Source organism: Pezoporus wallicus, unplaced genomic scaffold (genome assembly GCF_028554395.1).
Source record: "Pezoporus wallicus isolate ANWC-B61680 ecotype Strahan unplaced genomic scaffold, APGP_CSIRO_Pwel_v1 contig_5352, whole genome shotgun sequence".
Lineage (NCBI taxonomy): Eukaryota > Metazoa > Chordata > Aves > Psittaciformes > Psittacidae > Pezoporus > Pezoporus wallicus.
This window is the reverse complement of record NW_026639660.1, coordinates 3,588,426-3,614,410: the sequence shown is the minus strand read 5'-3', so window position 1 is coordinate 3,614,410 and position 25,985 is coordinate 3,588,426. Positions and strand designations below refer to the sequence as shown.

Below are 25,985 nucleotides of genomic sequence, written 5' to 3'. Positions count from 1 at the left end.
CCAAGTGGAAGGTGGGAACGCACAGGGGGAGCACTAAAAGCACAGCAACACCCCCCGCCGGCGTGTCCTCCCACCCCACAGTGGGAGCATGGAGAAAGCCCCTCTGCTGGTGGTTCCAGCGTGCCCACCTCCAGTCCCAGTGGCACTGCAGGAGGAAAATGGGGTGGCGGGAGCACTTCTCTCCCAGCCCTTGCTGCAGAGCTGGGCTGCAGCCAGCACTTCTATTTTCAGCCCCAAACATGTATAAGGAGGCGAGGAGTGTGCGCAGCCCAGCCTCGCAGCCTGCCAGGGAGAGGCCCTGCTACCCAGAGCCCCGGAAGCTTCCCCTTCTCCCCGTGGGGCTGGTGAATGCTCAGTGCAGGTTGGGCTTCCCCTTTACCAGTGCAGGCAGGAACCAGGGCAGCTGAAGCTGGTGTAGCCTGGTAAAGTTACTGCAAAATATTTGGGATGCAGGAAGCCCTGGGGGTCTGGCTACACTGCCCTGACCCCTCCATGGCACACAGTAACTGCCCGCCGTCACCTGGGCCAGCGGCCATCTGAGAGCTGGGCAGGCCTGGCAGGCAGGAGGATTTGCTCTGCAGGCAGTAGCTTCCCCACCAACCACCTGCAGCAGAGAAAAGGGGCCCAGATGCCCCATGGGATTAGGTGGGCTGGGTACAGGCACAGAGGAACCACAGGACAAAGCATCCTTGTGAGACGCTCAGGCTTTTCCACAAGTAGAGCTGAACCCCGCTGCAGAGGTCTCCCTCGTCTGAGGCTTCCCCGCAGCGAGGACCACCACGCTGAGCCCGACGGGTGCTGCTGGAGGAAGAAGCTCCCACACTATGTGTCTGTTTATTTTTTAATAAAAACAACACCCCTCGACCCCCTGCTTGTGCTGCGTGTCGGCAGGATGCCTGGGGAGCCATCGCACCCAGGCAGAGCACCCGGCAGGAGGGGTGCTCAGCGCCGGGCTGAGGCCAGAGCTGCGGTGGCTGGAGCAGAGCTGCTCACTGCAGCCTCTCTCCCCCGGGGAGGCGGTGAGCTGGTGCTGGGAGCAGAGACCATGCTGGGATGGCACCCAGGAGGACCAAGGGCAGGCTAGAGCTTTTCTCCCCATTGGCTGGGGCTCACTCCTTCTTCCCAAAGAACTTCTTGAAGACGGATTTGTTCTTGGGGCGAGGGGGGGCAGGGGTCTTCTCCCCCAGTGTGTCCTGTGGGGTCCCTGGCCGGGCCACAAAGGAGTGGCAGCGTGCTCGGGGCACAGCAGGTGCTTGCTCCCCAATGTACAGCGTGACCGAGTAGCTGCTCCCAGCCTCCATGGGTTCCTTGGGCACAGCCACTGGAGTGATCCTCTGGTAGGTGGCTGCAAGAGGGAGCAGTCAGCAGGGAGGGCAGGGTACCAGCAGATGCTGCCAGTCCCCCAGAGCTCACCCTGAGTAGGGAGCTGCAGCCCAGGCACAGGGATGTGGGACCGGGTGGATGCTGGAGCAGCATCACACCTGCCCTCGTGTGTCGGTGGGGACAAGGGCACTGGTGCCACCTTCTGGCAGTGACAGCGAAACCAGCGTCCTACCTGAGGTGAAGGAGTAGGACCTCCTCTTGTTGGCCACCAGCCCGGAGTCGTCATCTTGGCAGCTGTTGTCCCATAACCCCGGGGACCCTCTGGGTGACCACTGCTGCTCCCTGTGCCTGGACACGTGAGCATCCTCTGGAGCAGAACAGAGACAGGTCATAAGGCAGGGCCATCATAGGACACCCATGTCAGCCCCAGAGAGGACAGCAAAATGTATTCCAGGAAGTGAAAGGAGATAACTGGTGCTTTTCCCAACCCAATTCCTGGGCATGGGGCTCTGGGCCTCCTGGCCCAGACAACACCCAGCTCAACACTGACTGACAGCCTTCAGTTCACCCCCAGTCAGCAACCTTGCACTTCTCTGCACTGGTGAGAGGACAGCAGGAGCCCAGCCAGTCAGAAAAGTCACCTGCTGCTGCCACAGTCCCATCGGCTGTGCCATCCTGGCTGCCCACAGCCCGCTGCAGCCAAGCGTTGGAGCAGGGTAGCACCACGATCTCCTGGCTCTTGGTGGTCGTGACCAGATGCTGCCCCTGGAGGTGGGAGCTCCCAGGGCTGGGGACCTTGCTGAAACTGGGAAGTAGCAGAGATTTAGTTAACCAGACTGGCCCTCTGATATCCTGCTGGAGTAGCACACAAGGGCAAGCATGGGAGAGAGCTATAACAATGAGATCCGGCTAGCCGGCTCCTGGCTACTCACCCCCCAGCACCGCCAGTGCCCTCGACATGCTGTGCTGCCACCTGGAAGTAATCCACTTCGGGGAAACCTGGGGGTATAGAAAACATCCTGCTAGGTGCAGGCAACGTGCAGGACCATCCTGCAGAGCCAGCCCCAGCTCTGGGTGCCCGTGCTGCATGGTGGGCCCCTCTGACCTCCTGCTGCAATGCCTGCTCTCGGTCCTGCCAGCCATGGTGAGACCTGAAGGCCCTTGGGTATGGGTACAGCAGTGGGAAGACCTCAGTATTACAGGTCTCCTTGCCTGGATGACAGGCAAGGTCTTTCCAGGCCCCACAGAGAGGATGCAAGAAGACCAAGGCGCAATTACAATTTTCCTGACACTAGCTTTTCGCTGCTGCAGCTCCACTGACGTCAGTTGTGCTATTCCTGATTTGTAACTGTGTATGTGGTGTGAAAACAAAGCCTCCAAATCCTGCCTGGCAGAGATCTGCTGTTCCCAAGGCAAGTTAGGAGGCATAAATCAGAGACAACACTATACTGCTTCTCTTCTGACCCTCCATGTACCAGTGGGGCTGCACACCATGGTATGCACATACAGCCAGGCCCCTTTCACAAGCGAGGGCTGCTCACCTGAGTTTTGCTGCAGCTTGGAGACCCATTCGTTCATGAGGGGCTGGGAGGGGGCCCTCAGGAGGTACTCGGAGCCATCCTGCAGCCTGCAGGGAGGGAGAACAAGTCAGCAATGAGACAGACACGGGGTGCAAAAACCACAGCCCTTGCCAGCCTGGGAAAGAGGGAAAACAGGTGGGAAAGAAAGAAGGAAATCATAAGCACCACACTGAGCCACTGAGCAATGGCTGGTATTGGTGGGTGTCTGTCCCAGCCGGGGCACATCAGGGAGGGCTGTGCCCGGGCTTGGGGTGACTCACTGAAGCCTGAAGCAGTTGGTCTTCTTTGTGTACTCGGCATCCGGGGTGCAGACTGCCCCGGCGAGGTTCAGGGGAAGGGCCACCACGGAACTCTGCAGCACAGGGAACAGCAAGAGTAACAGCAGGGTTAGCAGATTCTGCCTTCCCTGCTGCCAGCCTCCTACCCCACTGCCAGCTCTGTCCCATGTCACTCCACTCTCCCCCCCCACACCTTCAGGCTGTCCCTGCGGTCCTGGTAGAAGCACAGTGTCTGCCTCATCAGCACGGCGTGGAAGAGGCTCCAGGCCCGGCAGCTGGCCTGTAGGACACAAACGGGACAGCTGTGACACCAGCAGCTTTGGGAGAAGGCCATGCGACCCAGAGTGCACCCCAGCCCCGGTGGGCTCTGCCCTCCCAGCAGCAATGCCATGGTAGTGCCAGGAGCACCCCTGGCTTCACTCATGCCCCAAAACCTGGACGCCTCCTGCCATGTCCCAGCACTCCAGCCTTGAAGAAGCCCCGCAGCCATGCATGTACCTTCCTCCCTCCTGTCTGCAACACGTGCTTCCTTTCCAGTGTGCCCTCCATCATCTGAAACTCTGTTTTACCGGAGGGGACCTGTGAAGAGACAGGGGTGAGCCCTGAGCACATGGGGTCTGCCTGACCCATCCCCAGCAGGCAATGCCAAGGTGGGAAAGGGACAACAGAAGCAATGTTCTATGCTGTTTGTAGGCTTTTGGGGTGAGGTTTGCTGGAGCAGGTAACCCAGCTGCTGCCTGGAATGTCCCCCAACCCACTGCTTGACTCCGAGGGACACTCCATGGCTCTCACCTTGCTGCCCTCCCTCTCTTCCCCACATCTCCGCAGATCCCAGGCGCTGGGGCCATCCAAGGAGGCTGTGGACACCAGCTCCTCTGAGCGGGGGGACACCCCGTGTCTGCTGGGACTGCCACCACTGCTGTGCCCTGCACCAGGGCTCTTGTCTCCGGAAGGGCTGTGGAGGAGCCGGGCAGTGGTGGGAAGGGTGAACTTGGCAACTAGTACATTGCTGGCTGACGAGAGGATGAGGGGCCCACCGGCAGCGGCGTCAGGGCTGGGTACGCTGCCTGCCCTGCTCCCTGGTAGGCGGCGGGCGCGGCTGCCTGTTGGTATGCTGTGTGCCTGCTGGTCGTCTGCCCCATTCCAGATGGCCTGCAGCTCCTCCTCCTCCTCCTCAAACTGCCCATGAGCAGGGTGGCAAACCTCTCTGGTGCCCGACGCAGGGCTCTGGGGCTGAGGGGACCCCAGCTCCCATTCCAGGACAGAGAGCTGGGTGGGGGCAGCGGGGGAAGCTGGGGACACTTGGGGCTGGCCACTGCTGGCTGGCCGCTGTGTGCGGGCAGGGCTGGGCATCGCTCCTGCCCTGCCTGGTGTGCCAGCAGGGGATGGCCCCAGCTCCAGCCGAGCAGCTTCGCAATGCCTGGCCCTGCCACTGGCACCGGGGCTGCCATCCTGGCTCAGCCGGGCAGACAGCTCGTCCCCCTCCCGTCCAACCCGCTTGTGCAGCACGCCGATGCGGGGCAGCCGGCTCGGCCTGAAGTCCAGGGGGTCTTCACCAGCGCTGCCAGGGCACCTCGGGCTCCAGCGCTCCTCGCCAGCACAATGTGCCCTTTGCCGGCTGTAGCTGGGGTTGAAGCTCACCTCCTCGAACCATGTTCCTCGCTCGCTCTTAGGGGAAGAGCCCAGCCCTTCACCAGGCCCCTGGGGACTGTGCCCATCCGCATCTACCTTCTTCTGCCATACAGCCCCGTGCGTACCTGTGGGCTCCTGCGGCCTCACTGCCCTGACCTGCCTCTGCTCCTGCCCCTCTGCTTCCTCTGGCCGCACCGTGGCCCCTCGGTGGCACCCCAAGACCACTGGGTCCCGGGGCAGCTCCAGGCTGAGCACAGAGCCCAGGGAAAGGTGGGGGCACGTGTTTTTTTGGTTGGGGGGGTGGGTGTCCTGGGGGGCCGCCTCGCACTCAGCATCAATGTCCTGCACCAGCGGGTTCCTGACATAGAGCAGCAGCTCCCTGAGCTGGGGTCCAGCAGCGGCTGCTCCGGGGCCCCCCTTCCTCCGGCCGCACTTCTGAGGCCATGTGCTGCTGGGGCCGTGCCGCTCCTCGGGCGCGGGCTGCAGGGAGCTGGTGCCCATGATACCCTGCAGGGTCAGCAGCTGGGCCTGCTCGGCCCTTGCCTGCTCCCGCCGCTGCAGGCTGTTGAAAAGGGAGCCGGCCCCAGCCATGGGCAGGGTGTGAGAGGTGGATGAGGTCCCAGTGCTTGGTGCTGGAGGCCGGCGGGCAACGGTGGGCGGCCGCTTAGCACTTGAGGTTTTCTCTGCCTCCGCCTGCGCCTGGGGACACAGAGATAAGAGACGTGTGACTCTCATGGCTGAAGCCTCCGTTACCCTGCACCGACCAGCCCCTCTCCGTGCTGTGCCTAGGCAAGTGGGGAGCCAGGGGGCAGGCAGCCAAAAATGCTCACCAGCAGCGCATAGCGAGCTGGGAGCAGCATGGCTTCACCTCAGCACCCTGAGGGCTGCTCCCACCTCCGTGGAGGCGAAGGAACCCGCCTCTAACCAGCATGGAGTCCCCCTGCTGGGGTGCGGTGGGGGCTGCCTATGCCATGTGGCTCTCCTGCCACACTGCCATGACTTCGGGGTGGGTACTGAGACAGCAGTCACTGCTGCCCACCCCTGCATGCCCCTAGGTGACAGAGCTGTGAATGCACTGGGCAGCGGCTGAGCCCCCCTATTCCTTATAGAGACCCTCTCCAGCCCGGCCGCAGCCCCTCTCCTGGGTTTCCACAGCTGCAAGGATAAAAGCTACCTGCAGCAGCTGGAGCAGTGTCCTCCTGTACCCCTTGGGCCGGAGGGTGTTTGTTACCAAAACTCTCCTGGCAGCCCCTTGCCCTGCCCCAGTGCCCTCTGGCCTCTCCAGTCTGGGGCCTCTCCCTTGGGCTACCCATCCCTGGCTGTGCTGGGGTGCTCAGCCATGGCTGTCCTTGGGACACAAAATGCTTCGTGCACACTCTGGAGCACCACCAAAATACCGCGCTCCCAGCCCCAGGATTACAAGCCATGCAACCCGGAATCAGCCCTCCCCAGACATGCACCCTCACATGGCCCCATTCACCCTTGCTCCCCTCAGTCAGCTGCACAAGGGACCGCTGCTGCACGCTGGCAATGGAGGGGGGAGGCTCTCCCACCTACCATGGCTACCAGAACCAATTACCCAGGGGGCCAAACTGCGGCCAGTCCTGTCCAAACTCCTTCCTCACATGCCCCAGCACCCACCACACTCTGGAGCTCATGTCACCATGAGGGTTTCGCTCTCCTGCAGGACCACCACAGGCAGGGCACAGCGGCATGGCAAGGAGGGTTGGTAGCAGGCAGGTTCACACCATGCAGCCACTCTGCCCAGCATGCAGCCTCCCCTGGGGATGTTACCTCTTCCACTGGCTGGTGAGGCGGCTTTCTCTTTCGCTTTAAACTACCCCAAGTGTTTCCTAAAAGCCCCTGGCAACGCTTCCAAAAGTTTTTACAGCCTGAGCGTTTAGTGGCAGGGAGCTGAGCAGGGGGAGAGAGAGACACAGAGAGAGTTGAGGGCAGAGTGAGTGAAGGAGCCAGAGCAGGAGAGCGCAGGCAAAGGGGGTGGCGCAAGCTCGTCCTTGGCCCTTGGGCATTGCTTGGCATCGGCACAGCCAAAGGTCCCTCTCCTGAGACTGATACAGCCCCAACAGCTCGCTTGAAAACAGCCCATGGGGGCTACCCTGCAGCCCTCAAAGCCTCCCAGTCTGCATGGGTGCACAGCCCTGGGAAGACACCCTGGCTGGTCCTGGGACGGGCACTGCGTGCTCACCCATGGCTCTGCGGAAGCTGTCTGCCATCCCCACGTACCGTCCCCAGCGCCTCCTCCCCCAGCCTCTCCCCTCCAGGCACCGGCTGCGCCTTCTTCTTCTCGCCCTTCTTGCTGATGCTGAGGATGAGGTTGACCGTCCCGCCCAGCCCGCCGGGGCCCCGCGGTGGCAGCAGCAGCGTGGAGGTCTCAGCAGGATCCCAGATGACAGCCTCCTCGTGGGGTCCTGCACCGGTGGATGCTGAGCTGCTGGGCTCCCCCCGGCTCTGCTCCACTCCTGATGGGGTATCCGAGTGGGGCAATGCTGGAGGGGAGATGGCCATTCCCACTGGCAGCCGTGGCTCTGATCTTTGCATAGGCTTGAGGACAGAACAGGGCATGAACTCCACTGGGTTGTGGATGCTCTCCAGCTGGGGCTGAGCACACAGGGCATGCTGCTCCTGGGGAGCAAGACAAGAGAGGGAATGTGGAGGAAGGTCTGCCAGAGGCAGGCATTTTCTCAGGACAATGTTCCCTTTGCCCGGCCTGAGAGTCCCAGAGGCATTGGCACACATCCCTCCTTTACTTCTACACCACCCCCTCCACCCGGTGCCTCTGCTACCCTCAGCCTCAAGGCTGATCCTGCTCCCTGACAGTCTCAGCATGGCTGGGTACTCACTTGGCTGGTGGGAGACATGCCAGAGGGGCTCTCCGGGTCTCTTCTGTCCTCCTGCTTTCTTCCTGGGTCCCGCTGGTGCCTCTGTGCTCGCCAGCGCACCAGCACCCAGCCCAGCATGCTCTGCAGCTCCTCCAAGCGCTCCTTTATCTGAAGGGAGAAGAGATGCTGGGCAGCCTAGGCAAGGACTCCTGGCCCACGGACACTGGCCCCACCAGGACACTCCACTACAGAGCAGTTTAGGAGGGTTTTTTGAGGACAGTCACATCACCTCAGGTCTCAGCATCTACTGCTGAGTGAAACTCCTTCCTGCCCTGAGCAGCTGAGGAATGCATGGCTGTTCACTTGCTGGGGCTCTGCACCCACACATTGTTCCCTCTTGTCCACAGAGGATTTTGGGGGGTTCTGAGGGTTTCCCCGACCTCATCTGCCCTGTCCTTACTGTTGCGCTCAGGTAGTGCTCCTCAGACACCAGCTGCTGCCCTGACGCTGCCAGCGCCTCAAACTCCTTGAGCTTCCCTTCGATCCTTCTCTCCAGCTCCTCACACGGAGTCTCTGGGAGGCCGTGGCCACTTGAGCCTTCAGAGAAGATCTGAGCCCGCGTGTCCTCCGTCCAGGAACTGTGGGCATGTGAAAAATGGGCTGAGGAACGACTTACTCCCTCTTCAGCCCTGCAGGCCCCAGAGAAGCCATTCCCACGCTCAGGGATGGCTGGAAGCAGCTTGCTAGAGTAGCAGCAAGTCTGGTGGGGCAGGGCAAGATGCTGTGGGGCTGCCCCACAGCAGGGAGCCCTGGCACAGCCCTTGGTTCCAAGCTCCCCATGGCCTTGCCTGGCTGCAGCTCTGGCATTGCCCATGTACCCACCATGGAAGCCTATGAGTCCACACCATGCTGTCACCAGCTCTCCCCAGCCACTGCAGAGACAGCCCTGATGGCTCATCACCACTCACATCATGGCCAAGTAATCCTTGAAGAAGAGCCGCAGCCGGCTGGCCTGCTGCACACTGGCCCGGGTCTCCTGCAGCAGCTCCCGCAGCCTTGCCCAGGCACACAGCGTCTCCTGCACCTCCCGGCTGACAGGGCACAGACGAGTGGGGCACAGCTCTTCCAGGTGTGCACTTGCCCTCTCCAGCTCCTCCAGCTGCCCCTGCAGGGTCTCTGACACCTCACGCTAAAGAGCACAAGGCAGAAAAGGTTCAGGATGCATCCAACCCCTCTGTGCCCAGGCTGGTCTCCCCTGAGTGGAGATGGAAGGATGGAAGGGAGGATGCAGGGATGGAAGGGAGCATGCAGGGATGGAGGGGAGTATGTGGGGATAGAGGATGCTGGCACAGGGAGCGGGCAGAGCCACCCTTGGCAGGAGGATGGGCAGAGCAGTGGGCTGCCTGGTTTCCCTGCTCTGCTGGCGTGAGTCACCTCCCTGCATTGGGAAGATGAGTGAGGTGCTGGCAGCCAGGCGCTGGCACACGGGAGCTGACGTAAGCTCTCCCCTTGGCCTGGCCCGCGCCAGCAGAGGGAGCGGAGCAGGGCAGGGCTCAGCTCTGCTGGAAAATTCCAGCCCAGCCTGCCATGGTGTGCCAAGGCTCACAACACCTGGGCCCCTGCGGGCCAGTGCCTCCCTGGGATGGCCCCAGCCAGTTGGGATGCCTCCCTACCATGGGCACGGTGCTCCCTGGGTCTCACCTCCAGCTCCTGCTGCTGGCTCAGCAAGCCCTGCAGCCCCTCGAGATCCTTCTCACTCTTCACCGCAGTGAAGCTGCTCTCTGCTTGGGCAGTGTCACGAGCTAGTGCCTCAGCTCTGCATCGAAGGGCCTCCAGGCATGGGGACACCTCTGCCACCTGGATGGGCATTGGGGAGAAGGGATGAGTCCTGGCGTGGGACCACCTGTGCCACCACTCACCAGCAGCCCCAGCCCACCCCAGAGGGCACCCTGCCATGTGCCTGCAGAAGGGCAGGGAGCAGCAGCAACAGAAGGGATGGGGATAACTTCACACAGAGCAGACCCCATGTATCCAATGCCTGTACGTCCCACTGGGACCGGCTGAGATGCATGCCCTATCCCAACTAGCCAGCATGTTCAGCTACAGGTGGACTACACAGCTGCTTCCCCAGACCCCTGCCTCCATCCCCTACCAGGCGCTCCAGGTTCTCCGTCTCTGCTGCCACCTCCATGACCCGCTCCCGCTCCTTCGCTGCATCGTTCAGCATCTCCACAGCCTCCTGCAGCTCTCCCAAGGGATGGCTCAAGTCCTCTCTGCTCAGCGGCTGCCCGGCCTGGGCCAAGAGCAGGGGAAAAGACCCCTGCAAGCTGCAATGACCACTCCCTGGCTGAAGCCAACAGAAACAACAGGAGTGAGGGATGCGGGGAACATACCCCCAGGCAGCTGGGCTGGAGGGGGACACCCATGGGGTCCCCGTGCCACCCACAGACCAACCCTACTTCCAGTCCCAGATGCTGGACGATCCCAAAAGATGCCTGGTCCCACTGCTCACCGCTTCAGGTCCCCGTCGGCTCCGTGCCTCCTCCTCTTGCAGGTCCTGCAGGAACTCAGACAGCACCAGGGAGTCACGCAGGTCTGCCGCCCGGCGCCGCAGGGCTGCCTGCACACGTGCCAACCTGTGGGGACAGGCACCCATCACACATGCTGGCACCATCCACACTGCCTCGCGGCAAGCATCATCCTCCCCGCACCTCCTCAGGGCAAGCATCCTCCTCCTTGCCCAACCTGGAGATCAGAGAGGAGGCACTTTCCCCAAGGACTCACTTCTCCTCCACCACCTCCACCTTCCTCTGCATCTTCCTCCTTCCCTCGAGCTCGGTGGCTGACTCGCCTGCTGCCTCCTCCCGCAGTGCCTGCAGCTTGGTGCCACACAGCACGAGCTGCCTCTCCAGCTGACCCATCTCCTCCAGGTCCTGGCGTAGCTCCACAGGGCTTTTCATGGCAGCCGGCTCTGAGAGTGACCCGGCCACGGCTTGCAGCCACCGCTCGGCCCGGTCCAGCTCCCCCACCAGCCTCAGTGCCTGGAGGAGAATAGGGAGCCCATCAGCCTGGCTCTGAGCCATCCAGGAAAGGCAGAGGCCATGCTACTACCCCACCGTGGGTACCCAGGGCACTGGCAACTCGGGTGGTGCAGTTGAAGCAGTGATGCCATCCGGAGATGTCAGTGCCAATGCTGCAGCTCTTGTCCTGATGAGCACCTTGCTTGCTGACCCCCAGCAAGCTGCTGCAGCAGGGGCATGCCCTGGGCCCACCCCAGCCCTTCCTCCATGTACCTTATCAATCTCCTGCAGCACGATGCCATTCTCCTGGTGCTTCCTCTGCAGGTCCTCCCAAAGCTCGCTCAGCTCCCGCAGCATGGCCTCCACCTGTGGGCTCCCGGGGGGCCTCCCAGGCACCGGCCCCTCCTGACAGGCAGGCAGGGAGGGTGGTTAGAATGGGCCCTGCTGCTGTCACCCTATAGCCCACACCTGAGGGGGCTCACCAGGAATGCGGCCCTGGAGGTGGGGTCTAGGGGCTCCCCCTGCATCTGTGCTCCCTCCAGGCTCTCCACATCCCCCAGGCGTGGAGGGACTCTGGGACCCACGCTGTCCTTGTGCGAGGACACAGTCTGCTGAGGAGCAGGGAGATGTGGTACATTAGTGCCCAGACCAGGGACAGCATGCGTGCACAAGCAGCATGCCCACAAACAGCAGGAGGGGGTCAGGGAAGGGAGTCCTGCCCCCCAGCACTAGCTTGCCTGCCTGGACAGGGAGCAAAGTGTGTTTTCGGGGAGACATTACCGTGTTCACCACATGGCAGACATCCCGCACATGGGCCTCCTGCTGCCACGTCCCCCACTCAGCCTCTGCCTCTCTCCTCCTCCTGCAGAGAGGGACAGAACTGGAAGGTTCCCCCTTGCACAGGAGATCCCCATCCCCTCCAACTCCATCTCGCTCCCTGCAGCCAGTACCTTTTGCTGTCCTCTCCCTGAAGAAGCTGCATCACCACCGGGGAGCCAAGGCTGCTCCCCTCTCCTCCCTTGTGCTCCACCATCTTCCCTGGTACATCCTTCGGTACCTACAGCACAAAGGCTCCTGTTCCTCCCCTGCCAGCCCAAAGCGTGCTTCCCTTTGTCCAAGGCCTGGCACTTATCACCTCCCATAAGCAGCAGGGCCAGGGCCAGGTGTGCTCAGCCTGGGCTTTGCTAACACCTCCCCTTTCCCACAAGGTTGCTCATTTTTCCAAGGAAAAGGTGCTGGAGATGTCTGGAGGAAGGTAGATGCCTGTTCTCACCATGCTCCCAGAGTCTCTTGTCCATTTGTCTCCTGCTTCCTTCCCTGCAGCTTGGGACTCAGCGCTCAGAGCCACAGCTTTCCCCCCTGGAGAACTGCTCACCAGCACCAGAGCCTTCCCTGTCCTGTGAAAGGGGAACAACAGAGGCTCAGGGGAGAAGAGGATGAAGAGAGACCTTAAGTGCAGCTGGTGCCCCGGAGGCAGCCTGTCAGGAGCTAACAGATCTTTCCCTGAGCTTCCACCTCTAGTGCTAGAGGGTTCTGGGGCTCATCCGGGCTATGCCCTACCTCAGTGCTTGCTGGAGCTGTGCCCAGCTCTCCTTCACCTCTCGGTGCTTGGGGTTCACCCGGGCTGCCAGGCTGGGCTGCAGGCTGAGGAGCTGGGACACAGTCACATCCAGCATCTGGAGGAGAGAGAGCAGCCGGGGAGCAATGATAGGATAGGGGATGAGCCACCATAGCCACAGTGCAAGTGCATGACGGCAACCCACCACAAGCCCTGTGGGGCCAAAACTGGTCCCCTCCTGCCCCCAGGAGGGTTCCCCATTATCACACAGCCCCACCACCCCATGTGGCTTTGGGGTGCCCACTTAGTCCCCAGCCTTGCTGGCTGGTGCCAGTGCTGACCTGGGAAGGTACACACATCTCCCCTCTATTGGGATGCTTCCCAGAGCTCAGAGAATGAGGCAGTCTCTTGCACTTACCATCACCTGGCTGGCTATGTCTCTGACATCCCGATCCCGGCATGGCTCGCCCTCCCCTGGCTTCCCTACACCACAGATGTTCTTTTGCTGTAAGAAGAAGCTGCAGTGAGCAGCAGGAGGAGGACAGGGCCCTCCCTCAGCTCTGGCAGAAAGGGATGCTGCAAAGCTGTGCTTGCCCCTTTGGTTCCCCTTCTCACACCAGGCTCTGTCTCCCAGCACTCTCCCCAAGCCCCAGGCTGAGGGTGCTGGGACCACAGCAGTCCCCATGCAGGGGATGAGAGCAAGGTGCGACCTGCCCAGTTTTGCTCTGACCGTACAGCAGCCCCACACCAGGCTGACCGTGGCTCCGGTGCTGGTACCTTGGTGTGGATGGCCCCAAGCAGGGTATCCGCTTGCTGGAGGAAGGCAGCCACCTCCAGGGCCAGCTGCAGAGCCTCATGGTGCTCCTTCAGGGTCCCCTGCAGCCGCAGCCACCTGCGCCGGTGGAAGGGGAGATGTGAAGGGCAGCCTATGCCCTCCTAGGGAGCAGTGCAGAGCTGGGGTGAAGGGAGGCACGAGGGAGGTTTGGGGGTCCTGCTTCCCAGCCTGTTGTCTCCCAGTGCCTGGCTCAGACTGTGCATCCTCCACTCACGTTTTGTTGAGGTGCTTGCGTCGGGCTGAGATGCTCCTGCTCTCACTTTTGCCTTGTTTCTCCAGCTTCTGGGCCAGGCTGTTCAGCTCCTTGTGCAGGCTCTGGAACTGCTGCTCCTCCTGGCCCGAACAGAGGCAGACATTAGCATCCTCAAGGACCTGCACCATGCTCCAGGTTCAGGTCACCCAGCAGCCTCTCACCTGCTTCAAGTCAAGGATGCGGCGGGTGAGCTGGATCTTGTCCGGGCTTTCCTGCAGGAGGGCTTCCATGGATGGCTTCTCCTCCTGGGCCAGGGAGAGTGTGAGAAGGCAGTGGGACAGCATGGTTGCGTCCCCCCACCCCCCCCCGCGGACCATGCCCTGAGCACCCCGCACCTTGTGCTTGATCCATGCCTCCAGCTGCTCGGCTTTCCTGTTGAAGTCCTGCAGGCTCCGCAGCCCACCCAGGGCTTTGCTCTGGCTGGCGGCTGTCTGCTTCAGGAGCTGCCACTGCTCCCGCAGGGCCAGCAGCTGCCTGCGCACTGCCTCGGCGCTGGGGCTGGCTCGCCACATCAGCTGCTCACCCATCTGTGGACCCAGTCAGCGTGAGGGGCTCCCAGGGACCCTCTGCTTTGGAGAGCACAGGGACATGGGTGCTGCAGGGAATGGGAGCCATGCCGCCATCCACCCTCACCTGGTTGAGCTTTATCAGCGTGTTCTCAAAATCCTTCATGTCCCGCTGCAGCGTCTGAGCCACCTCTTCCCAGTCCTGGAGGTCGCAGCCGTCCTTCAGGTCCCGCAGCTTGCCTCGCACCCAGCCCTCTGCCTGCCATGTGGGAAGAGCCCCGTAGCCAGGGACCTCCACCAGAGACTCAAGGATACAGCTTTGGGGACACAAGCCCAAACCCTTCCGAAGCCACAACAGGGACTCAAGGGTACTCTCTGGGCTGACAACCCATCTGCTCCAAGCACCAACAAGCCAGCAAAGGGGCTCAAGATGGCATCAGTGGCAATGGGGGTGAGAAGGTGAGTAGCATCTGGCTTCTTTCCAGCACCTGCCCCCCCCACCAGCAGGCCAGACTGGGCATCTCTGCACAGGACAGCCCTGCAGGAAGCATCTCTTCTCCCTGCACCCTCCTCCACAGTTCACCACCCATGCACCCTCCCCAGTATGACACAGAAGCAGCCCCCCTGCACCATCCCTGTTCCCAGGGATAGGGACTGGGAGGAGGAGGATGGGGGCCTGGAGGAGCGTGCGCACGTGGGGAGGAAGCAGGGCCCTGGTGTGGGCTGACCCCCTCTCCCTGGGGCCGACAGCCAGGGAGAAGCAGCCAAACATGATCTCATGCCACAACCACGGCTTCGCTCAGGGCAGGGAGTTCAGCCTCCCCAGCGTGCGCCCTCCCCCGCTGCTCACATGAAAGGCCCCGGAGCCCCCCACTCCGCTCCGACACAATTCCTAGAGCGGGCACCCATCTGTCCTCACCTGCAGCATCTCCCGGTTGAACTGGGCTACCAGAGGGCTCGGGTCAAGGAGGAGGGGTGCTCCCGCACCACTTCGCCCATCGCCTCTTGGTGCCATGCTGGGCTCCTTGCCCCTGGGGCTCTCTTTCTGGGGTGATGATGCCAGGGATGCTGCCAGCTGGGGTGGGCAGAGGTGGGGAATTCATTGTGCTGCCACAGAGAGCCTTCCCCATCACCTCCCAGGAGCATTTCAGGTGCACAACTCAGGTATGTCAGCCTGCCTCATCCCTGATCCCACTCCTTCACTGACATAGGGCTCTCTTCCAACATTCCAAGGCACAGCTCCCCTCTACCAAGGCTGCACCGGTGGCTTTCACAGCCCTGGCAGGGGGTTGCCAGGCTGTCCCTCAGCCCCGGGTCACTCCAGGCTAGTGGGACGGCACCCAACACCTCTGCTGGTCCCTGCACCCAATTTGGAGATGGATGTGGTGCTTGCTGCCCCTCCAGCCTGAGGCTGCATGTCCCTACAGGGAGCATTCCCCTCTGTGGCATCCATTTGGTGTCACCCCAAGGGACACTGCCAGGGGATGGGATGGGGAAGCTATGGGGCAGGTCCCTGATGAACTCAGCCTGTCGCCCCTTCAGGGGTACCCGGAGCTCCCATCCAAAGTGAGCAGTGGTGGTGGGCAGAAAGCACAGCACCTCCCACGGGACGCGGCCTCACGGGCAGACGATGCTGACGAAACCCTGTGTCAGGGCTTCAGCTCTGCCAGGGGTGACGGCAGAGGTCAGCCAGTGAAAGCACTGGCCCTCTTCCAAGCTCAGCCCCGGGCCCAGCTGCATGTAGCCCAGGGGACAGCACAGCCACCCGGGCACTCACTTCCCACCCTGCTGCCCAGGGATGGGGACCTGACCCTGCACTAACTGGTGGCAAACAGGAGCCTGGGCATCTCCAGGAGAAGCCTGAATATGCAGGGCTCACTGCTTCTACTCACCAGGCAGAAACTGCTCCTGGGGCAGCCCAAGGGCAGCCTTCCCTCCCCGGGGAGCTGCGTGCAAGCTGCCCCATGGGGTCCTAGCAGATCCCAAGCCTGCCAGGGTGCGATTTCATAAAAGCATGTAGAGCAGTGGGCTTTGGGCCGCTAAGGCTCTCTAAGCACTCTGGCATGTGCTGCCCTGCCGACGGCATGGGAGTTGCTTTTCAAAGCCTTTCTGCTTAACCACAAGAACTACAGAAATCTCTTATTTTTTTCTTTTTTTTTTTTTCTTTTAAATAGCAACACGAATTCTCAGGCCCTCCTGTGACTCTGGGATCTTGAGTCTCTTGATACAGCCAGGGCTGGAGGAGCCTGTAATCCTGCTCTCTTGGAAGCAATAAACCCTCTGGGCACTGGCCTGAGGGGCTGACCCCTCGCCCCATTGTGCCTAGCTTGTCCCCTTTAAAGCAGCGAGGCTCCATCTGCACCTCACCACCAGTGGCTGCCCTCAGTTGCTCAGCTCCAAGCTGTGCCCTCCTAAACAGCGAGGGCTGGGGGACATACCGCATAGAAGGGGGAACCACTGTCCACTGGTGAGCAGAAACCACCAGCCCGGAGGCTCACAACCTCCTGCTGCTCATCGTCCACATCCACGTCCTTCCTGAGGAAGACCTAGAGACAGGAAGGCACAGTCATGAGCCTGGAAGTGCTCAACCATCCCATCAGCTGGGGGACAGAGAAACATGCATCTGCCTCCCCATGCCCTTGGCCAGAGAAGGCTGCTGGCAGTACCCAGCCACTTGGCCGGGTTCTTGCCCATCCCTCCTTACACATCCAGGCCAGGCTCCTCTGTGCAGCATCCGCAGCTCCTGCCATGTGTTCAGCAATTTCCAAGAGCTCCCAAGGTGAGCATCATCTCCATTTTCCCTCCCACACAGACACCCTGTTCCCCCTTGAACTGACTCCAAACGCAGCAGAAACCCATTGACTGGTCACTACTGCCCCTGGTCATCTAAGGACAGCAGGGCAGAGGTGTGAGGGCACAGGAGGACATTAACTCCACCGGCACAAACCTGAACCCTCTCAGCTGCTGATCCCTGACCTCAGCATGGCTGGGAGGCAAGAATTAAGGGGGTGGCTGGCTTGCAGGGAAGGGCTGGCTCCCTCGGGATGGGGGTGAGGGAGGGAGAGGCAGGAGGAAGGAAGTCCAGGAGCTGCAGCCAGGCACAGAGAGGAGGTCCAGGATGAACTCCATGTTACCTTGTACTTAATGAAGCCCAGCCCCAAGGGGAGAGGTGCGTGGGATTGACTGGATCATGCACAGGGGCCGTCACTCTCATCCTCTTACAGATGGATCTTTTCTTGAGCTGTCAGACGTAGCAGGCCAGCGTAGGGACCTCCTTCCACTCCCTCCCCAGGGCCACCTTGCTCTCTCTCTAATAGCCATCCAAGTGTGTACAGGGCAACATGAGGTGGTGAGTAACATGTGCTGCCCCGACATCCTTTCCTCTTAGCAAATGGGTCGTGGATCAGCCAGAGCCAGACCCATCCCACCACACTCGGACCACTACAGCCTGGGGACAGCGTCCAAGGGGCAACCAACGCAGGCAAAGCAGGACTCCTTCCCTGCACAGAAAGTGGCTTTCTACCATCTGCAGGATTGCAGAAGAGTCCCAGCATGGATGGCAGTCTAACAACCCTGTAATTCCTGGCAGATGAGCACCACCAAGGGGCCTCCAAAGCCTGGCTGGTGGCTGCAGAGGACAGACCACCACCACACACCACAGCATCCCATCCTGAGTAGGAAGAGCCGGCAGGGAGTGAGGCTGAGTCACAGCCCAGCACGCTCAGTGCATCTGGCAGGAGGGTGCCAGAAGGAGAAGGCACCCCTCTGCCTGACAGCAGGGCTGAATGATTTGGATGCCATTTAGGGAATGGCGGGGAGCTAATTATGAAATGCTTACGGGGCATAAGACCCTAGGAAGCCCCTCTTTAGGCAGCAGCTTCGCACACCGGCTGCAGCAGGGCTCAGCTGTGGCAGACAAGCCTGCAGGTGACATGGAGCTTTATTTAAAGTCCCCGTCTCACGATCGTCAGCCGCAGGAAAACAGGGCTGCCAGCACAAGGATGACTTCATCCTTCCCGCAGAGCTGCTCTACCGGGACTGCCCCCCCCCCCCCCCCCCCCCCCCCCGGTCCCTCACAACAAACAGCAACCAAAGGCTGGGAGAAGGAGCTGTGCCCTCCTCGGCATCAAGCCGCTCCCCAGCAGGACCCCAGGCTTCACAACACTGGCAAAACCACACATGAAACAAGCGCAGCAGCCTCAGCTGCCTCTTCTGTGAACGCTTCTTTCCCTCATACAGGCAAGATTAACGTGGCACATATGCTCGTCACATTCCCATAGAGAAATAAGTGCCAGCGACGTCCCACGAGTAGGAAGACCAGGGTCAGACCCTCCTGGGCTGCACTGTGCTCATCCCAGAGGAGTCCCGCATTCCTGCAGGGCAGAGCCAAAGGCCAGGGAGTACACTTGGGAAAGACCCAATGTGTCTTCTGTGTTCCCTTCTGTACTGCATCTGCCATCCCACCAAACACACGTTTTCCCCTGCACCCTGGCTGCCGCTCTGCCACCCAAAGCCCCATCTTGCAGCCTGCCCCCCCCCCCCCCCCCCCCTTCCAGCTCCACCCCCGAGGCCGGACAGGAAGGAGGGGCCGATCCTGGCAGCTTCCCGAAAGTCCCGCACCACACTGCAGAGCCGAGCACATGTCCCTGCCTTATATGAAAGAGGGGAGCCCTCATGCCGATGCCCCTTGGGCTGCGCAGGCTCTGGCCGCCCAGTGAGGAGCTGCCTGCGTGCCGGAGGAAGCGGCAGCTCTTGCGAGGCTGTGTCTGGCCTTTATTGGCAATGAGGATGAGGGTTTTGGCAGTGGGCTGTGCGGCTCTCCCTAGCGCTATCCCGCCGGAAAACCAGCTGTTGCGGTTCAGGGTTAAATCCCAAGGAGTTCCTGCCTGCTCTTGCCAGCAGCAGTGAGGTCTCCGAGCTGCCTTCTGCCCCATCCCAGCCTCAACAGGGGGTCTCCCTGACTCGGGAACTGATGGATTCGGACCTGTGTGCCTGCTAAGGCTCAGGCCCAGAGGGTGGGGTTACGGGAGCCGGGGTCCTGCTCTTAGCCTTGTCCCAGCTCTGCCTGGCTGTGTGGCCCTCCATGAGTCACTTCCCTTCTCCCAGCCTCCGTTTCCCCTCTGGTAAATGGGAGAGTGAGTTCTCAGCTCCCCACACACCATTGCCTCATCTCAGGCATCCCAAGAGCTAAGCCTTCCATAGCCGGGCTCTGAGGCAGAGCTTTTCTGGGTCATCTTAGACCTACCAAAAGCTCATCTCCAGCAGAGACCTTCTGCCCTCCAGCCTGGCAGCACACAGAAGGAGGGGACAGGGGAATGTGAGAGAGGACATGGAAAGAAAAGCAACTACCTCAGGAGCCCTGGAGTGGGTGCTACCTCGAGGGCATGGGGGCAAGACAGCACGGATCCCTTGGACCTCCCCAGGATCTACCCTTCCCTTGGCAGCCCGGAATGGGTACTGCAAGGAAGACACTGAGAGGAGGGTACAGGGTATGGGTATCACTTACCTTGAACTGAGCTTTCCCTGGCCTACTGTTGTTGTTGTTGTGGTTCCTCTCGCCGCCTGGCCGGTCAGGGTCCCCGGGTCCTGCTGTGTCCCCTGCGCCGGTCTCCCCATGCCAGTTGGACAGAGTGATCTTCTTGATGGAGCGGGAGAGGGAGCTGCGGTTCAGCCGCTCATCGTCGGTGCCCCCGTCCTCGCCGGGGCTGGGGCTACGGGGCTGACCCTCGGGGGCGACGGGGCCGGCCCGGGCGTGTGCCAGGTAGAGGGAGATGCGCTCATTGAGGCTCCGGCGGAGCCCGCGGTGGCTGTCTAGAGCGGAGGTGAGCGCGATGCCGGGGCAGGCGTCCCCGGGGAAGTCGGCGGCACACTTGGGCAGCGAGAGCTTGGTGCTGATGGTGAAGGGCTGCACCTTCCTCGCCGTGCTGCCCGACATCCTCCCCGCTGCCCACCGGCAAGGGGGCAGCCTGGTGGCGCTGCCCGGGCAGCGCGGGGCGAAGCGGCAGCGCGGGGCCCCGGCCGCCGGGGAGCGCCGGTGATGGACACAACTCGGGCGGCGCCAGCTCCTTCCCCGGGGCGGGCGGCTGCGGCGGGGCCGCCCCTTCCCGCGGGGGCGCTCAGCGGGACGGCCCCGCGGCGGGGGGCAGCGGAGCGGGGGGCGGCCCGGCTCCCATGGTCTGGCGGCGAGGCGCGGGCAGCCGTCCGGCCCCGGCTGCCTGGGCTGGGTTGCGCTGGGCGGACCTTCCCCTGACCCAGTCCCTCCTCCCGAGGCGGGCAGGGCTGGCGGGGGGGACTCGCCGCGGCCGGCCCTGCCCTGGCCCGGCTGGCGTCAGTCGTCCACCTTCTTGCGCAGGTTGAGGAGGCAGAGCAGGCAGGTGAGCACGGCCTGGCGGCTCTCCCGGGAGCGCAGCCGGCGGCCCAGGCGGCGGAGCGGCGGCAGGAGGCGCTTGCGGGCCAGCGGCAGCAGGCGGGCGAGCAGGGCGCGCAGCAGCGGGGCGGCCAGCGGCGGGGCGGGCATGCTGCCCCCTGAGCCTGCGGGGACACCGTCAGACCCCGGCACCCCCCGAAGTGCCTTGGCGGACCGGGGGGTGCCCGGGAACTCCTCACGCTGCCATGCGGGACCCCGAGCGCGGCTCCGGGACGTCTGCACCGCTCCGGGAGCAGGGGGCTGCTCGCGGGATGCTCGGAGGAGAAGCACTGGAGGGGACTGCTGTCCTCCCCACCTCGTTCCCTCTTTTCTTACCCTCCTTGGAATCGTTCCTGCTCCGGGACACCTCTCAGCCCTTTCTCCCAGAGGAGCCTGCACTGTTCAGCTCCCCCCACGAGGACCTGCCACCAGCCCAAATGGCAGGAACAGCTCCAGAGCAAGGGACAGCAACAAAAAAAAAAAACAACCCCAAAAACAGCTGCCCATTTAAATGCCCCCTCCTCCCAAGCCAGACACATGCTCCCTGTAAGCGATACTGCTCCTCAGCCCAGGACCCCGATTGTTGGGGTGGCAGTGCTGGGGGAAGAAGGGGGGTGAGGAAGGAACAACATCTGCCTACCACAGAAATGCGGGCTGGCAGGAGGGGGTCCTGTTTCACTGCAAACTTCACCGAAGCCCTGAGCAGGCAGCCAGATCCAAAATATGCCTGCCATTCTCTGCCAGCACCAGTGATTCCCACCCTGCTCCCACAAGGGCTGGGAATGCAGAGCAGTTGGACTGCCAAGGAGAGCAGGGCAAGAGGTGGCCCAGGGCATGAAGTGCTGAGGAGCAGATGGGCACTACCCTGGGGAAGAGCTGGGATCTGGCTCCACGTCGGGCTCCAGAGCAGGCTGGTAACCAATGTCCCATGCTTTCCAGCTGTGCTCCCAGGCTGAGCTAGCCTGGGGCAAGCAGCCAAGATCCTGCAGACCAGGAGAGTGCAAGCTACCCAAGGTGCAGGCAGGAAGGTCCATGGCTCATGTCCGTGCCCTTCCGCTTCCCTCCTGCTCCTAACCTTTGTTTTGTTCCTGGTGGCTGTCTGGCTTCATTTCCTCCCCTTGTTGTTCTCTTCAAAAACCCTGCCAAAGCCCTATTCTTGGCTCCCACTCAAGCAGAATTTAGGCAAATGAACCGATACAAGGAACTAAAAGCTACTGCTCCATCTCCCAGCCTGCCTGATGCAAGCTGTCCCTTGCCCAGGGAGTCCCATCCAAGGGCTGTGAGTTCAGCCAGGGTGACCTTTCCCAGCCTTGTGGATTCTTCTCAAGGAGCCAGCCATGGATGAGGAAAGCAGGCTGGCTGCGCCTCAGCACAGAGACATTGTGTGCCGAAACTAGAAACAGCTCCCCAGGGGCTCAGCTCCAGGCCCAGGAGCGGCAAGGACTGTGCCTGACGTCAGCCCCTTGGGACCGGCCTCCTGCAGGCTCTCTAGCACTGGATCTGCCATGGTCAGAGGGCTCTGGCTCCAGCACACTGCTCTGCTGTGCGCTGCTGCCAGCCCTGTGCCGGCGGTGTTACAGGAAAGGGTGAAGGTAGCAGGAGCCAAAGTTTTGGTGCAGCTGTGTCAGGGTTTACATCTCCCTGGGAGGGAGCCTCTCCCCTTTTACTGGGGAGGCAGCGGGTGCAGTGTTTGGCCTGCTCTGGAGACTCCTGGGTTTGCTGCATCTGATCCCAGGAAAGTTACTGCCTCGCTCAGTGCCTCTGTTTCCCCAGCAGTACAGCCCTAGAGGAAATACTCCTCCCCATGCAAAGGGCCTGTGCAGCGCCCTGCCTCTGAGCCTGCTGGGCGCAACTAGGATCAAAAGTGAAGTGTCCCTGGTCAGTGGTAGTGACCGCAGTGATGGAGAATGGAGCCTTACTTACTCCTAGGAAAAGCCCTGCTGAGCCCAGGGAACAGCCCATCCTACCGTGCCTGCCAGGGGAATCCTGTCCTCCAGTCCCAAAGGGAAAGGAAGGTGCCGGACAGGTGCAGAGGTGTTGCAGCACGTTCCTGGGGACATTGCATCTGAGCATTATGTGGCAGAGATACACAAGGGAGAGAATGGCAAATACCTTGGGAACAAAGAGGCTTCAGTGTGCGGCTTCTGCAGAAACCTGTTCCTTCCCAGGGAGCGAGCACAGGTAACTGCAGGAGGGGTTACCCTGCTGCGAAAGCCAGATGTTTGCAACATCCCAGCACTGGGCAGAAAGTGGGGCAGGGCTTGTTTGCTAAGCTCTTGGGTCTCATAGCGAGGCAGATCTTGGTCTCTGCCAAAAATGCAGACGTTGCCGAGCTGCTTTCCCTATCTGGAGGGTCAGGGGGTTTAGCCTCCTTTCACAGTTGAGCAAAAGCACAGCCCAGGGAAGCAAAGGGACTTAATCCTGTGCCTCTGGTGAGTCAGGCAAAGAGCTGGAAAGAGAGTGCAACCTTGAAAGAAATCAAGATTCTGTCAGTATCTACTTCCAAACACAAGGTTTAAGGCACTGGAGTCCTGTACCTGTGTGTTTCCTGAACCAAGGCATGTAGACCCTTGCTTTAACCTTTCTGATCCATGGAGGACTTTCTGCTCCTGCAGTCGCTGCTCTGACTCTCAATCCTTTTTCTTGTCTATCTTTCATCCCTCTTCACCAAGGGGCTCAAAATCCCTCACCAGGTGGCCAGATATTTTTTTGCTGGGTATGTATTGAGGCCTCCCCTTTCAGGCACCCATTTTCTGTATCATATCAATTGCCAGGGAGGGCAGGGATCCACTTCCTGAGCCCAAACAAGAACCATGTACCCTTTTAGCGCTTATTTCTCTCAGGTGGTCAGTTAGCAGCTGGACATCAGTGAACAAGGGGCAGGAGATGCCCCAGGCATTGCAAGGCAGGCCCAGGGTCTCAGGACCTGCCGGTCAGCCTGCTGCCAGGACAGCATCTCTGCTTCATGGGACAGCAAGACCCTCATGCCACAGGGGATAGGACAACCATTAGCACCTACCAATCCTTAAACTGCTACATGGTGAAGGCTCCAGAGGATTTAGCAGGGAGCAGGGGTGCTGGGAAGCAGGGTATGGTCCTTGGGCATCTCTTCACAAGGTGTGCAACATCTGCTGCAAATCTTCCTCTGGCATCGCACTGGGAGCTGACAGAATAGCGTAGGAGGAAGATGAGAGCTGGCCAACAGTCCTTTCTTTGCGAAGACCTCATCCTTCCAACAGGGACCCAAAGGAGTGTTGGTGGGGACACCACTGGTGCCTGGCCCCACACAGGAGAAATATGGGCCATTCCTGCTGGGGAGGGACATGAGCACTATAAATAGTCTGCTTAACGCACCATGGACAGGCCCTGGAACACCCCAGCCCAGGCAAATTCCCTGTTGCTGGCACTGGGATGGCAGCTGTTGAAAAAGGCTGAATCCAGCAGCTGCTGCCGGTGCTCACTGCCCCCACTCCATGCCCCCATTCCTCCCACTCCCCTCATGGGGCAGCTGAGCCCTCGGCATCCCATGGTGCGGGTGACAAGGCATGCCAAGGAGGTGCCAGATCTCAGCATTGGTGCAGCTCCCTGTGCCGGCGGCTGCAGGGTGCTCCCATCTCTGCTGATGGAGCCAGAGAGATGAGGAGGATGGGAGGGGGTTTTCCTCCCTGGCAGCATCGGCGACACTGCTGAGCCTGGCCAGGAGCCGTGAGGCCACGCAAGGCTGGTGGCAGCTGCTTCCCACACGCTTGCCTTCGGCTGCAGCTCTCCCAGCCCCAGCTCGGGATACTGGGCTGCGCCATGGCCCCCCGCCAGCCTGCTCCGCTCGCACAAAGGCCCTTTGTGCCCACGGGAATGACATTCCTGCAGCCACGGGTCCAGGGCAGCGCAGATGGGATCAGAGCCCAGCTGCCAGGGCAGCTGGTGGGGCCAGGTGGGGTCGGGCTGTGGTCCTTCCCCCCATCCTGTGCATGCAGGATGGACATGAGCAGCTGGGGTGTGGGGGGACCCCAGCATGGGCAGACTGCTCTGGATGCGGGAGGCAGGAGCACAGGGCATGGGGTGCTGGGGAGCAGGGTGCTACTGCTCACCTGGTGCACTCCTGCCCGTGGGATAGGTGTGGAAAAGGTGGGAGCACCCATCACAAGACAAACCCAAAGCTAGCAGCAGTTTTGCCCACATGTGGCCCCCAGTCCCCCTTGTTCCTCACCTTACGCTGGCATTTAAGGACTCTGCTGGGCCTCCTCCTTGTCCCAGGGTACAAGAGGGATGATCCAGGCTACTCCTGGTGGCGTTAGCTGGGGCCCCCTTGCCTGCTGGCCCCCCGCCAGTACTGGTCTGCCAGCTGCTGGGCGGCGAGGGAGGGGATGTGCCAGCTGGCCCCTGAGGGAGGGAGGGAAGGAGGGGGCTTCTGGTTAGGCTATGGGGGCACCTGTCATCCCAAAGCCAGCCAGTACACCCTACCCTACAATTTGGCTTGTGTGTGTGTGTGATAAGGCTCCACAGCTGGGACAGCAGTCACAGCTCTGCATGCTTGCTCCTGTGTCTCGACCCCACCTGAGTCCTTGTTTTGCAATGGCTTTTGGGTTGAATGCAGGAGCAGGGACTCTGGACTGGCAAGCTGCAAGGTACCCCCACCCCATGGGAGGCAGCTCAGCTCACAAGTAGCCAAATGCAAGTAGCCCACCTCCATCTAGCCCCAGGAGGGCGCAGCATCTGCCATCACACCTCAGTTTGCCTCCATGCTCTGAATCAGGTTGGTTTGTCCCAGAGCTGGGTGCTCTCCCACTGCAGGGATACTGGTCCCAGGGAGCTGGCCTGGCACTGAGATGTTGGGGGAAATGAGGGGCACAAGGGGCACTCCTTTTCCAAATGCTGAGTCCCCCTAGGGCCACCTGGGCTGTGATGCCCTTCTGGGGTGTCAGCAAGGGGCAGGATGTGCACGCTGACAGCAAGTCCTGCTCTTTGCCATGCAGTGGAAAGCCCCACCACGCAGCCCCCCACCGTCATTTTGGTGGAAGGCTTTTGCCTCCAGCTGTAATCTGAGAAGAATCAGGGGAAAACACCAACCTCTCTCAGCCCCTATCAAGAGTCACATACCTTGCGTGGTCCCTTTTCAGGGTCCAGAGCTGCAGGCTGCCCCAACTCCCATCCACTCCATGGTTAAATCCATGCTATCCAAGCAGACCTTTTCCCCATACCCAACCTCCCCAAGACATTTCCTCCCCTTTCTTTAAGAGCAGATGCACCTTTGCTGCCACTGACACTGAGGAGCAAGCACTGGCTTTTCCTCCGCTTGAAAAATCCCTTGGGATAACCAAACAGCCCTGCTAACAGCATAATGCTAGCTCTCACTTTGAGGAGCAGTGCTTCCTTACATGGTGCTTCCCCTATGTGTCAGTATTAAGATTCCCCTGCACAGGAAAAGGCGAGTTATAAAATCCCAGGGGATATAGAATCCCCATTCCCAAGGCAAGACCTGCGCCTTGTGGTGCTCCTCTGTCTGTGCCCCAGGCTGGGCGAGATGTGTGTCCTGGGCTTGGCTCTGCACCTCATTCCCTGAAACCCAGGCCACAGTGAGCAGAGGGAGAACACGATCCCCAAGTCAGTGCCCGGGGCCACATGTCCAACAGATACGTTTATTCCTGGAGCGCACAGTGAGCGGGACGAGGAAGCGGAGCTGCTGGGCAGGCAGCAGTGGTTATTGCTGCAGGAGCATCCTCCAGCCATGACGGAGGGCTGGGGGGGAAGCTAACT

General features: G+C 61.2%; 1 protein-coding gene across 2 annotated transcripts; it reads right to left on the bottom strand.

The window, feature by feature from the left end:
- Positions 1–818: 818 nt before the first annotated feature.
- On the bottom strand, positions 819–19,914 carry LOC130602482 (uncharacterized). Of its 2 annotated transcripts, XM_057415372.1 has the most exons (33): positions 19,332–19,914; positions 16,264–16,371; positions 14,745–14,900; positions 13,953–14,084; positions 13,655–13,846; positions 13,481–13,564; positions 13,281–13,399; positions 13,009–13,123; positions 12,650–12,736; positions 12,234–12,349; positions 11,947–12,070; positions 11,624–11,730; positions 11,454–11,535; positions 11,156–11,281; positions 10,947–11,078; positions 10,438–10,694; positions 10,166–10,289; positions 9,806–10,000; positions 9,355–9,510; positions 8,622–8,842; positions 8,114–8,291; positions 7,675–7,821; positions 7,058–7,456; positions 6,608–6,727; positions 3,974–5,512; positions 3,680–3,760; positions 3,375–3,461; positions 3,164–3,255; positions 2,865–2,950; positions 2,256–2,322; positions 1,965–2,128; positions 1,556–1,690; positions 819–1,345 (listed from the first exon to the last, which is right to left on the bottom strand). In XM_057415372.1, the coding sequence occupies exons 1-33, from the start codon at positions 19,758–19,760 to the stop codon at positions 1,110–1,112; spliced, it is 6,393 nt and encodes a 2,130-aa protein (XP_057271355.1). In that variant the 5' UTR covers positions 19,761–19,914; the 3' UTR covers positions 819–1,109. The 2 variants fall into 2 exon arrangements, with proteins under 2 accessions (XP_057271355.1, XP_057271356.1); XM_057415373.1 differs by lacking the exon at positions 6,608–6,727 and having other exon boundaries at positions 19,332–19,913.
- Between the last annotated feature and the right edge of the window lie 6,071 nt (positions 19,915–25,985).